Source organism: Pituophis catenifer, unplaced genomic scaffold (genome assembly GCF_029215685.1).
Source record: "Pituophis catenifer annectens isolate HBS135680 unplaced genomic scaffold, rPitCat1.0.hap2 SCAF_2, whole genome shotgun sequence".
In the NCBI taxonomy this organism is placed as follows: Eukaryota; Metazoa; Chordata; class Lepidosauria; order Squamata; family Colubridae; genus Pituophis; species Pituophis catenifer.
The window spans coordinates 121,933,271-121,945,542 of record NW_027256882.1 but is presented as its reverse complement, the minus strand read 5'-3'; the positions used below and the strand labels follow the sequence as shown (position 1 = coordinate 121,945,542).

Below are 12,272 nucleotides of genomic sequence, written 5' to 3'. Positions count from 1 at the left end.
ATCTTCAGAAGAATGGAGAACCTAGTCCATACGATGGCCCATATCCTCTATGCTATGCTGGCCTAAAGGCCAGGGGGGACAATTTGGATTAACTTGCACATCTAATTGCATTGCACCAAGGCAGTGATAAGAAATGGCTCTGGAAAAGCTGAATAGAATACTTTTGCTAAAGTGAGTGGAGCTCACGGATTTGCATAAGTCTTAGACAAAAGTGTAGAGAAAGAGAACTGCAGTCCAGGCCCTTCAATTAATGGATTGCAAGCAGAAATGAACGCCATACACAGAACAACCAGAGACATTTAAAACAACTGTTGAATGGGAAGCTGAGCAGGCTCTCATCAGGAAGCCTACACCCTCTCTGGCTATCAGCATGGAAGTAGCAATTACTGTCTCCTAAGCACTCATGATGAGCAATACCTATCTCCTGGTTTTCTTCTTCAAACATTTGATATTTTTCATTCCTTCCTGTGACCTCCAGAATGAGATTTCAGTGTTATAAAATAAAAGACAAATATAAAGAGGGATCCTGTACAACGACATGACAATTCAGTTTCTGTACTATATTAATTTGCACAAGACCTAAGCTAAAGATACTCTCCCTGACCAACTCAACCCAGGACTTCGGACAGAATGACACAGAGTTTTTTTGGAAGCAGCACAACAGGACTCGGTGGTGTCCTACTTTAGTGTATGTTGCTGGAATGAGGCGAGGGAATCTGAATGATGCAGTCCCCAGGAAAAAATCTTAAGAAGCAAAACTCTTTACTCTCCCAATAAATGCTGTTGCCATTTTGAAGGAAGTAATATTACTGCAGGGGTGAAATTATATTCACCGACCAATTCTCTACAACCTGCTAATAGATCTGAATGACACATATGCACAAGGTCTTGGAGGCAAGGTGGAAAGTGCAATGGTATCAGCTTTGCTGTGGCAGTAACACCCCCCCCCCAGCAACTTCAGTGTTAGGGAGCAGCAAGCAACACAGTGCCATTCTACAACCTATGGTAAAACCCTATGTAGATCGTAATGTTATTTTGGATGCTTTTATGTTCCTCCCGCCCCCTTCCCAAGTGCTGTAAGAACAAAGAAGTGGGAAACTTCAGAAGTCTGAGGAAAAAGATTATAACGTGATTATAAATAAAGAGGTGTAATGTTTAAATATAATTGCAGCCCAGGCATGTTATCTTCTGAAATATTGAGCGTGGAGGTGTCCTCCATTTAAATTATAATAAGTTCAGTCTGCTCTAAAACTAGTCTCTGCAAATCACATATCTGGATTCCCACAGCTTGTTGATACATTCCTTGGGCCTGCTCTCCAAATGTAAAACAAAACCATTTAAAAAATTCTGGCATTGGGCAATTAAACTAGAACTTACCATTTGCACTGCTTTATTACATCCGGGACATTGTGATGCTGTTAATCCCTTCTCCTCAAATATTCCTACATGAAACTACTGCAGCTTTAAATCAGTATTTCTCAACTCAGATGTGTGGACGTCAACTCCCAGAATTCCCCAGATAGTATGTTACGCTGGGTGAGAATTCTGGGAGTTGAAGTCCACCCATCGGAAAGCTTCTGAAGTGGAGAAGCATTGCTCTATTGGGTGACATATGGCCCCTATTCCCTTTTATTCCATGTCTGCTTACAGCTAGTTGTGTCTCTACTTATTCCCATTAATATGAAGAACTCTTTGGGGCTTCTCTCTTCAGCTTAATTTTAAAATACCTGTCTCTGTGTCTATATAGCTTACTCAAGTTCAGAATAGTAGTGTTTTGCATGGAGGCAACTAGCATTCAAAGAACGGGGCAATGTAAAATTCCAAGTGTGAGAACAGGAAAAGGCTGCCTGTCTGTATAATGCTGACAATGTTTGAGTTGGGCCTTAAACTCCCCTTATCACAGCTCCTATCAATGCAGCCCGTCTTCCCATGTTTTCTCTGATACCAGGAGAGTGCATGCAATAACACTGATACTAACTCATCTGCCTGTTGATTTCTTCCTTTTTTCACCAGCTGAATGGACCTTGAACACCTAACATGCAGGAAAGTGCAAAGCTTTATGTTGGGCTGCCAGAAACTCAATCCTCATAGCTTCAACTCTTCGCAGGGAGAACAAGGGCAGTCTTTGGTTTTTTTGTTTTCATTTTGCTTTTAATGTGAGGTTTCCGCATGGAGGTACCTCTTGGTATAAAAGCCAAGGAGGTTCCTGAACCCAGAGCCTTCCTTGGATCAACGCAGCAAAGGGATGTAGGGTGAATAAGGCCATTTGGTATTGGAAGGGGACTGATCAAAACCACAGGGAAATGAAAGTGGGACCTTATTTTCACTTAATCACACTTGGGGACAAAATCAAAAGTGTGGCAGGAGGAGTCTGGACTCTGAAGGGTTTGTTAGCAACCCTAGCCAATCCTCTCCATTTCTTGCGCCACCATACCAATGAGTAATACAATAGCACAAAAAGCCCTGCCATCCGTTCCCTTGTGCCCTGTGAACTCATGATCTGGATATAAAGCAAAAGATGTTTGAACACCTTTAATAAGTGCCAATTTCATTGTGACTTAATATACAGGAGTGTGGCTATTACTGTGAGCTGGAGCGGCAGGGGGAAAAGGTTTTATGCGGAATATTCCACCTAGTTCTACTACGCATAATTCCTCTTGATTTGAAAACACGCCAGCTCAAGCTCTGCACTCCATTTATCTTGGATGTAAAGGTACGGAATGCAGTTCACCTACATGTTTTGTTGCTGCTGGCAGATAACCTTCCACAATATTTGGGTTACTGGTCAAAAAAGACATGTAGCATGGTTTCTCTCTCCCCCCCCCAAATTATTCAAGGACAGTTTGGGGGGGGTGTCCCAATGTTTGTTAGAAAGATCTAGTCAAGCCACACTCCAGAGGAAAACAGAGGATCTGTACATGCAAATGCATCCGGATTAGACTTGCCTCCTGGTGAAATCCAAAGCATCTAAGGATCCTAGATGGTTGGTTCATTGTTAATATTGGCAGTGAGGTAAGAGACAGAGGGACAAGACACCGGAGGATGGTTCAACTTCCTCTCTGATGCTGTGAGAGAAAGCCCAAGCTATCTAGAAAACTTGCTTAAAAACAGCTGATTCTCTGTTTTTGCTTTTGAACAGTCACTGATCTAACCAGCTCTCAGGGGATCAAAAGCCAAACAAAATGAAACCAAAAAACTGAATGCTTTGAGGCTCTGGCCAGCGAAACCACACATCACTTCCCTTTTTTGATAGAATGTCACCTAGCAAATGATAGCCTGGATGTTTCAAATAAATACGTGCAGTGTGGCTTCTTAAAAAAAAAAAAGGAAATGAAACACTATCCTGCCCACCCCTGCTACTAAAATTTCTAAAAGCAAAGGATTTTCCTGGCACCTACAGCATTGCAGAACTACAGCATCTTTGGGTCTTGCGGTAAAAACTTTGATTTTTTTCCCCCCACCCACAGTTGCAAAGTGTCAGTTAATGAGAAAATAACCAACTTCATCAGGATGTATGAAAAAAGTACCTCATCTGGAAGGAAAGGGAAAATGCTTCAAGGTCACAGAAATGTCGCAGTATATGTTATATATTACATAAAAATTGTGCCAAAATGTTTTTTTTTTCCTTGATTGTAAAAATCTGCTCTTGGTAGGCTCCACCCCCCCCATTGTCTTCATCAAAGCAGGGGTTTACTTTCCCCTTTAATGCTCCCATATACACATGGGGCCAGAGCAGAGCGGAGTGCTATATATCTATATATATTAGGATATAGATATAGATATATTTCAAACCCAGACAGAAAAGTTCCTTGGTTTGTAGTTTTCCTTTTTTCAAGTGAGTAAATCGATTCTTGGTTGTTGTTGTTTTGAGGATCTCCTATTTACAGCATTTCAACTGATATCCCTTCCCCCTTCCCTTAGACCCCGTTCACCCTGCCCACCGCCCGCCAGAGATATGGTGCCTCTAGGTGAGACCGGTTCCTCCTCTAGCTCTCCCAGGACAAGAGCTGCTGAGAAAAGTCGGAGTTGTGCTTGAAGAGGGAGATTTGCTATTTCTTCCTTTGGGGAAAAAGTGCAGTCTGGGTTAGTGTTTTTTGTTTTGTTTTTCTCGTTTGTTTGAAAGACATAATCCATCCAGTTTGGGGGAAAAAAAAAGAGTTCAACACTCCTCAATCTCCCCGTGTGGTCCCAAATATGTTCGGATGGCAGCCATATTTGCATTGCAAGTACTCCTGATTTTTGCTTTTGCGTCTTCACAGGCAGGAATGAAACAGAAGGAAGATGATTCTTCTTGCATCACTACTAAATGTTGGAGAAGGAACACAGTAGATTGGGTGAGGGATTGACCCAGCTGACAGTTGCCCTTAATTCCATCCCTCCTCATCTGTATTTTGTATGATTTCAAACTTGGTGGCCACAGAAAAGAAATTATAAGGGGGGGGGGAATGACCATTAAATGTGGCGATAAAAAGTAAAGCAAAAATGAAAATAAGCCATTTTAGTGCTACTTCCTCCTTCTTCCCCAGAAGCAATGCTGCAGCTTAAGTACATCTATGTAGCTTTAAAAAGACAAAGGAAAAAAAAAGGAAGATCATTTTTTTTCTGCAGTCTTGCCACTCAGAGGCAACAAATAAGGAGCTAATAGAAATCCCGCTGATAACCTGTGGGCTTTCCAACAAATACTGGAAGGCTAGCTGTGGTCTTAGCATCAACTGAACAACTCCTTCCTTTCCCCCCATGTGTACCTTTTCCTATGACATGGGGCAGGGTGGTGGCCATTGGCTGCATCTAAACCCTAAGAAGGCCATATGCCTTTTTGTTCGTGTTTTCTTGTTGTTGAAAACAAGCCAATGGGGAAGGGAGGGTGGAGAGTGGGTGCAGGGTATTTCTCCATGTGCCCCATTCTCTGCACATGGCACCCTCATGGCTTTGATTGTTGAAGCAATAAAAATTAATTTTCAACTTTCAAACTTTCTCAATCTATTGTTCCTCCTCCATTTTCTAGGAGGTAATTGTCATAAGTCTGATCTTCTTGCCTAGATACTGCTCTCTTTCCTCCATTACATTTGCCTGGAAAAGGAACTGAGATCTTCTAATCGGCAATGTCTCACTTTCTGTCTGGAAAACTAAGTGGATGGAAAGATAGCTGGATAAAATGGCTACCCATCCCTTTGGAGAAGACCTCTGCCTCCACTCTTTCTTCCACCTTCTCTCTTCCACTCATCCCCCAGCCTGCTCCATTCTTTTCTTCCCCACCATTTCTCCAGCAAAAAATGAAAATGTTCAGGTCACAGCAAGGATGCCATGTTGGGGTTAGGAGGTATGGTCCCTTAAGTCCCTTTTCAGCCCCTCAAAGGCTGGTCACCAGCTGCATTTGGCCATCTCCCTCTACTGCAGGGTTCTCTAAGCTTGCTGGGACCAAATACCCATCATTGCTGGGTCTCCGGACTTGGTAGTAGGCCTGGAGCTGGTTGCGCGGCACCAAGGCTGGCCGGTTGGTATAGTAGATCTCATTGATGGCTTGGGCATGAGGAAGCACTTCCCCAACTGCCTCAGGGCTGCTGTCCGGATACGGGGAGTCCCTCAGATTGGTCATACTGGTGTATAATGAGTCCCTGTTGGGTGAAGGAGCTTGGCCGTCACCCCCCTCTGTCAGGTCAGCTGTGCAGCTTTCTGACTCCTCCAGGTCGCTCTGGTAGAGGATGGACTGTGCCCTCTGAAGCAAGAGTGGCTCCTCTAAGGCCTTATACATAAGTTCAATTTCCATGTTCTCCTCATGTGTCAAGGAAGGGGCATCAGGCACAATGGCGTCATCCTCATTGTTGGTTCCCCCTCCCCCTGCTACTACATTGGGAGGGGGAGGAGGCCCAGGGGGGTTGGAGGTCTCAGTAGAGCCCCCGCCTCCCTTGACTGCACCACTGCCTCCCCCCCTCAAGTTGTTATGCACCAGCTCAGAGATGATCATTTTTTCAAAGGCCGCAGCATCACTCAGGTTTCGTCGACAATCAGCCATCTTGGTACCCTCGGCGGAGAAGTCACCACTGCGGAGGGAGTAGCTGTTATTGAAGTTGCCATTGAGCGGGAGGGTGTCCATGCCACAAGCGTCTCGGCTGTTGTTCAGGGGGTGCTCTGTAAGGGGCAGCACAGATAGGGGCATTAGTGGCAGAAAATAGGGAGGGAGGCCCTGCGCACCTTCTGGGGGCAGTGGAAGCAGTAACTACTCCAAGATGTACATTAAAAGGCAAGCTGTTCACTGGAAACGTATGAAAGACAGCTGAGCAGCATGAACTTATGAATGTTCAGGCACACAAGCGCTATGGATGTGTTTGTGCTGGGACAAAGGAGAATTGCCCAGATGGGAATCATGTGGGATGATTCCCAAGATAATTGGCTTGTGTTCAGAGAAAGAAGGTAGCATCAAAATGACTCCACCTCTACCCTCTGCAAAAAAAAAAAAAAAAGGCCAAGAGAAGTGAATCTAAAACTGCTGCTGGAATGACAATTTATGCTGAACTGAACTGGTCAGCACATTTCAGGAGGAAAAAAGGGGCTTATTTCAGAGTTCTATACGGGCTCCTTTATTTCAACAAGATGCTCTGAAGATTTGATCTAACTATTTCTACCATCCTGTGGAAGAGACAAGGAACCTTCTTGACCAAACCCACTCCTGTTAAACAGAAGAAGGTGATGGAGAAGAAAACAGCCATATGGGGAATGCCAAATTAGTTTTTACTGATCTGTTCTTGTCTGAAGAGCCTTCAGAGTAGGGCTTTCGGGCACGGATACAACAGACACCAACTCCCCAAAGGCAACAGGGCTGGTTAATCACATTTAGAAGTATTCATCTAACAAAATATTCCCCCGCCCCCAGAAAACTCCCAAATCTAGAATATCAAATTATGTAACCGCATCACTGAAAAAAAAAATGGTCATACTATACCCAATGTGGGATAATCCCTAAGCTTTTGAGAAAACATTAAATTCTGAAGATAGGGAGTTGCTGTTCCTAAGTAAAGGAGTCACTCCCTAAATAAGCAAGGGTCAAATATTTCCTGAAGTGTTCAAAGCGATGGCTGCATGTATGAAATAGCATCTTACTGTCTCCCTTGTCTTGGCCTCCTTGTTTCCAAAGATTTAAAAACAAGCATAGAGTCATTTTGATAATTAGACCCCAGCATTCTAAAACAAAGAACAAACGTACAGAGCTGTTGTCATTAAGAAGGTGTGTTTCTATATAGAAGTTGGATCATTTTGATTTTCTTTTTTATTCAGTCGGTATCTGCAATTCACTTCTCTTTTGGTTGTGTGCAAATTTTGACTGTGTGCAAATCGTACAGGATTTAAAAATGCTTGTGTTAGAACAGCTGCATCTGTGAGCAATGCCCACTTACATATGTCAAATGGGTTTTTTAGGCGTTTAAGTGTCTCCGTGTGTAGAAAAGTGTAATTGCGCATAACTTATAGGGTGATGGAGAAGAAAGCAGCCATATGGGAAATGCCTAATTTAGCCAAGCACAGCCACATGCATTATGCAGTATGGATGCCACCTCTTTGCCCACAGAAGAAAGATGCTGAAAGGCAACAGAGTAAACTCTCTCCTAATAGTGAAGGAGATACTTTAGGGAGGGAGCCCCAGCCAAATCAACTGGGCCCACTGCTTTAACCCAGCATGACTGGGAAAGTGGCTAGGTTGGGTATTTTGGAGCTGTGTTGGTGCTACTGTACTTGCTCCATCTGGTGCCCACAGCTAGTATTGCAAAAACCATGTGGCCTCCCCACAGATAAAGACATGGAAAAGTAAAGCCCGAAGAGTCCCTCCCAGAGCCAGCACTCCCTGCAGCCAACAGATAGAATGGCACACGCTTGCCCATGCCTGTTGCGCACCCACCCCAGCCTGCCAGTCAAACTAGCAATGAAGGAAACATTACTGCGAAATGGAACTGGAAAGGAGGGACGTACTGGACTCTCGGAAGCTCCCTGGAGGCAGCATCGATTAGGAGAGAAAAAGGGGGGAAAAAAGAAAAGAAAAGGGAGTTACCCAGGTGGCCACAGATTTTTGTTGAATTATTAGATATGATCCATAACCTTCATATCCCACTGGTCAGAGTTTGGTGGAAGAGCATGTGGTTTGCATGGATAAAGTCTCAAATCCAACCTCTGCAGAGTTGAAAAGCTTGCTCTCCCCCAGTGTGTACAATGCATGACCTGTAGTCCAGATTTGTATAATGCCCCTTCTATTTACTAGGTGCATGGAGGCAGGACCTTTTTCCAACCACAAACTCAGAAATGAAAAAGAAGGATTCTCCTTCGAGAGGGTGACTATCTTACCTGGAGAGTTGAAGACAGGGGGTGAGGCAGGGTTGAAGCCCACAGACTCAGCAATGAGTGTGTTGTAGGGACTGCTCCCGCCCCGTGTCTGCAGCACGGGGTTGGTCAACAGGTGGTTCCCCATTGTACCTGCAGAGAGAGTGTATGCATAAGTGTTAGGATTCTGCAGGACACAAATGTCCGTATCTAGACAAGAAAAAGTTTGTGGCAAAGAGTTGAGGAACATAAAGAAGCTCTTTGGAGGAATGATTACTACAATATAAGCTAGACTGGAGCTCTATCATTCTCCCGTGAGGACATCCAGAGATAGCTAAGAAAGAGAAGGCTACTTCAGAAGAAATTGATGCAGAGTATTAGGTTAGGAGTTGAAGAGGGGGCTTCGTAACTTGCCTGCTTAGGCCAAGAGATTTTCTTACTCAGCAGTACTGATTTTCCTCTTCACTTGTACAGGTGCAGATTCTCATTCTGGTTTAGGACAGGTTCATTGGAAATGGACCACTCACCTCGGTTAAGTGTCGGAGTGCTGTTGAGATCACCTGCCATGAAACTGGACTCAGTCTGTTTCCTCACAGTATCATTCCACATTCTCCGGATTCGGCTCTGAAAAGACAACCCCATTCTGGATTTAACAGAACCTTGACTGTCTGTTTTCCCCATTCGTCTTACTTTCATACCCTGGTCTTCTCAAAAACTTTAGTTTTGCTAAATCCTCTAGATTTAACTAAATCGTCTGCTCAATGACTGATTTGCACTAATCCCTGACAGACTTTACCTGTGTTCCAGAGTAGTAACGGTTGTTGCTGCGGATAGCTGAGGTCTTGAGGGAGCCTAGTGTAGCACCTGGTTGGCTCCGGAGGCAACAGGATGCATGTCGCAGGCATTTGCTGAACTCCCGGTGCACCTAATGCAAAATAGGGAAAAGAGAAAAAAGGAAAGGGAGAAAAATGCATTGTTCCACTCTGCTTTCAGACAAGTCACACATTGTACTATGCCTTAAGAGGGATCCAACTGGCAACATATTGCACCTGGAACTTCCTTTGCTGCTGCTTCTTTCTTTTTTTTTTACTTACCACATATGTACAAGCATTAACACGAGAAAGACAGAACACTTACACAATATCCTTTGACTGGTGTGGGTAAGAATAATTCCCAGTAACACAAGAACTCTTCATGCTGTTCTGTTGTTTTAGCAACTATTCTTAGCTTTCCAGAAACAATCTTTATCATCATGCAAAACTAGAAATGCAACATTGACTTAATTGCTTAAATACGGAAGTGTATAACTAAAAAGATGTCTCAATTTGTCAGGAATATTTTTAAAATAAAGAGTAGTTATTACAAAAACAAAACAAAACAAAACCCCACCGAACCCAGGTAACAAACACTGTCTGTAAAAGTCAAATATGCTTTTTCTCACGAATCACAATGAGTTGTACATGATTTAATTCATCCAGGTTTAAAACTAGAATTTTTATTCATATACAAAATCTCTGCCAATCTGATGTCTTAATCAACTAATTATTACGACTGGTATCTATATTATAGTAAAACTCTTCTGTCTGTAACTCTTAACTAAGAAAACGGTGCAAAACATTTTCAACCAAGGTACCTCAAATGGGCTAACTTAGAGAATGCATCCAAAACCCAGGACACATGACTCCTGTGGAACTGGAATTTGGCAAATTTTATAAAACATTTTATGACATAAAATTATTATAAAGCATTTTATGACATAATAAAAATGTTATAAAACATTTTCCTGTGACCAATTATTTTATCAGAAAGTTCAATTCATAACTAGTCATTGCAGATTCAAAGCATCGATGCAGCATCAGCTCCACTGGGTTTTCCTCAACCATCCATTCTAACTTGTGTCATGTTCTTCAATACGAGGACTACCCACCTTTTTCTGCAGTGCACAATGAAAAACAAAGAAGAACATGCCCTGGAAAGCATTGAAGGTAGTGAAGAGGTAGGCCATGACAATAGACTCCTTATTGATAAAGAGGAGGCCGAAGGCCCAGGTGAGGCCCAGGAGAAAAAGTAGAGTAATGGCTCCAAGTGCCCAAGACCTGTAGAAAGAGAAACTAGTAAATTCAAGTGGTCATTGGTTGCCTTCACCTGGAATATTTGCTTATTTAATATTAAATAAATAGGGATGGGAAAGTTTATGTATTTGTAGACCCACTATGTAAAGGGGAGGAGAATTCATCTCCCACCTCTCCCCAGCATCCAGCCAGGATGGATTCTATACGTTTGATGTTAAATTTATTTGATACTTGGATCATTTTTTTCTTTTTTCTTTGTACACCAATCTTTTTTCTTTTTTGTTGTTGTTAGTATTGGATGTGTATGTGTACACACACACACACACACACACACACACACACACGTATACGTCTTCTTACGTTTTCGCGAGTGTGCATATGCAAAAAATTAAAATCTCGGGTGTTTTCCCGCGTCATTGTAAATAAGTTGGTTAAAATATTTAAAATCCTGGTTAAAATCCCATCTTAAAATCTTTTAAAAGAGTGTAGAGTGCTCTGTAAGGATTTTTAGAAGATTTTAAGCTGGGATTTTAACCAGGATTTTAAATATTTTAACCAACTTATTTACAATGACGCAGGAAAACACCCCAGATTTTAATTTTTTGCATACATATATACATATATACATATACATACACACACACACACACACACATCCAATATATGTATATTGTCGTTCTGTTTTGTATTTTACTTTTGTTGATAAAACAAAATAAATATATTATTAAAAAAAGATGAGCCTTGATAACATTGGGGCTTCACTAGTCACATCTTCCTCCTACCTTCAGAAAAGGTTCTTCAACTTTGTACACAGGGCAAGCTGCCTTGAGAAGGCGAACGTGGTTTTTAAGGGATGGACTCAATGCTCGATGAGATGGAGCTACTGACTAAATGGACCAGAATCTGCTTGTGCTGCAGATTTTATGACAAAAACACACCAAAGTGCTCATTTACACAACAAGCCACAAGGAAAAGAACTGGAAAGACCTTAAGTGAGATTTAAATGACTTATATCCTGAACAACAGCCTGAGACAGTGATTATAAAATCCAAGGTAAGGTTAAAAATTGCAGGAACACATTACTACTTCTCCAGGGCCAACTCACATTCCCAAGCCTTAACGGTCCTGGAAGTACTGTCTTCTTCCTTGCTCTCTAAGAAAGAATTTATTAACTGTTTTTCATAGGTTTTCTCCCAAGGGTAAGTTTAGGAGTGAGGAAAGAGAAAGTGCGTGTGACTGAACATTGGGACTTGTTTTTCTGTATATATAATGAAGGGAAGACTTCCTCTGTGATGTTTGCTGATGCCAGAGGGGGAACCAGAAAGAAATGGGTGAGAAGATATGAGATGAGAAAATTAAAAAAAATCTCTTCCAGTTCTCTGATTTAGGCTGTGTGTGTCAGATGTTACTAGTCAAAAAACTGCTTAGTGGGCTCTGTTTTCTTACTCATCCTTATCCAATCATGCAGATGACTATAAAGCTGCTTCTTTTACTTTTGTCCTCTGCTATTACCCTCTGGTTTTATTCATGTATTACAAATGAAAAGGTGGGGAGGGGAATATCATATCACACTTCCCATTCACAGTTCCCTAAATTTAGTTTGGTAGTCATCTTGATGTTCTTTTTTTCTCCTCTTTCTCTCTCTCTCTCACACACACGCATATAGCAATATTTATTTTAATCTTCTGATGTTTTAAAATATCAAAAGTATTCCAAATTTAACACACACACCTTTTCTATAATACAACTACGCCCCAGTCTAACCCTTTGTAAGCTGGCCTCACACTAGAAAGCCTGAATAATTAGATATTCAGATAATTAGATATTTTGTTTCTGAGCACACATTCATACATTTATGCTCTTTCTTAAACTTCATTCTACTGGAACTGATACTAT

At 42.1% G+C, this 12,272-nt stretch overlaps 1 protein-coding gene across 3 annotated transcripts in view; it reads right to left on the bottom strand.

Annotated features, from left to right (window-relative positions):
* Positions 1–2,256: 2,256 nt before the first annotated feature.
* ADGRL1 (adhesion G protein-coupled receptor L1) overlaps positions 2,257–12,272 on the bottom strand; it is a 110,119-nt gene continuing 100,103 nt past the window's right edge. The window contains exons 18-23 of one of the 3 annotated variants that reach the window (XM_070937407.1): positions 10,232–10,400; positions 9,101–9,229; positions 8,832–8,928; positions 8,329–8,457; positions 7,960–7,977; positions 2,257–6,129 (exon numbers count right to left, since the gene is read on the bottom strand). In XM_070937407.1, the coding sequence (XP_070793508.1) occupies positions 5,351–6,129; positions 7,960–7,977; positions 8,329–8,457; positions 8,832–8,928; positions 9,101–9,229; positions 10,232–10,400 (1,321 nt within the window). In that variant the 3' untranslated portion in view covers positions 2,257–5,350. Of the gene's footprint in view, positions 6,130–7,928; positions 7,978–8,328; positions 8,458–8,831; positions 8,929–9,100; positions 9,230–10,231; positions 10,401–12,272 lie in introns of all 3 variants that reach the window. The other 2 variants (XM_070937409.1, XM_070937408.1) reach the window with 2 other exon arrangements.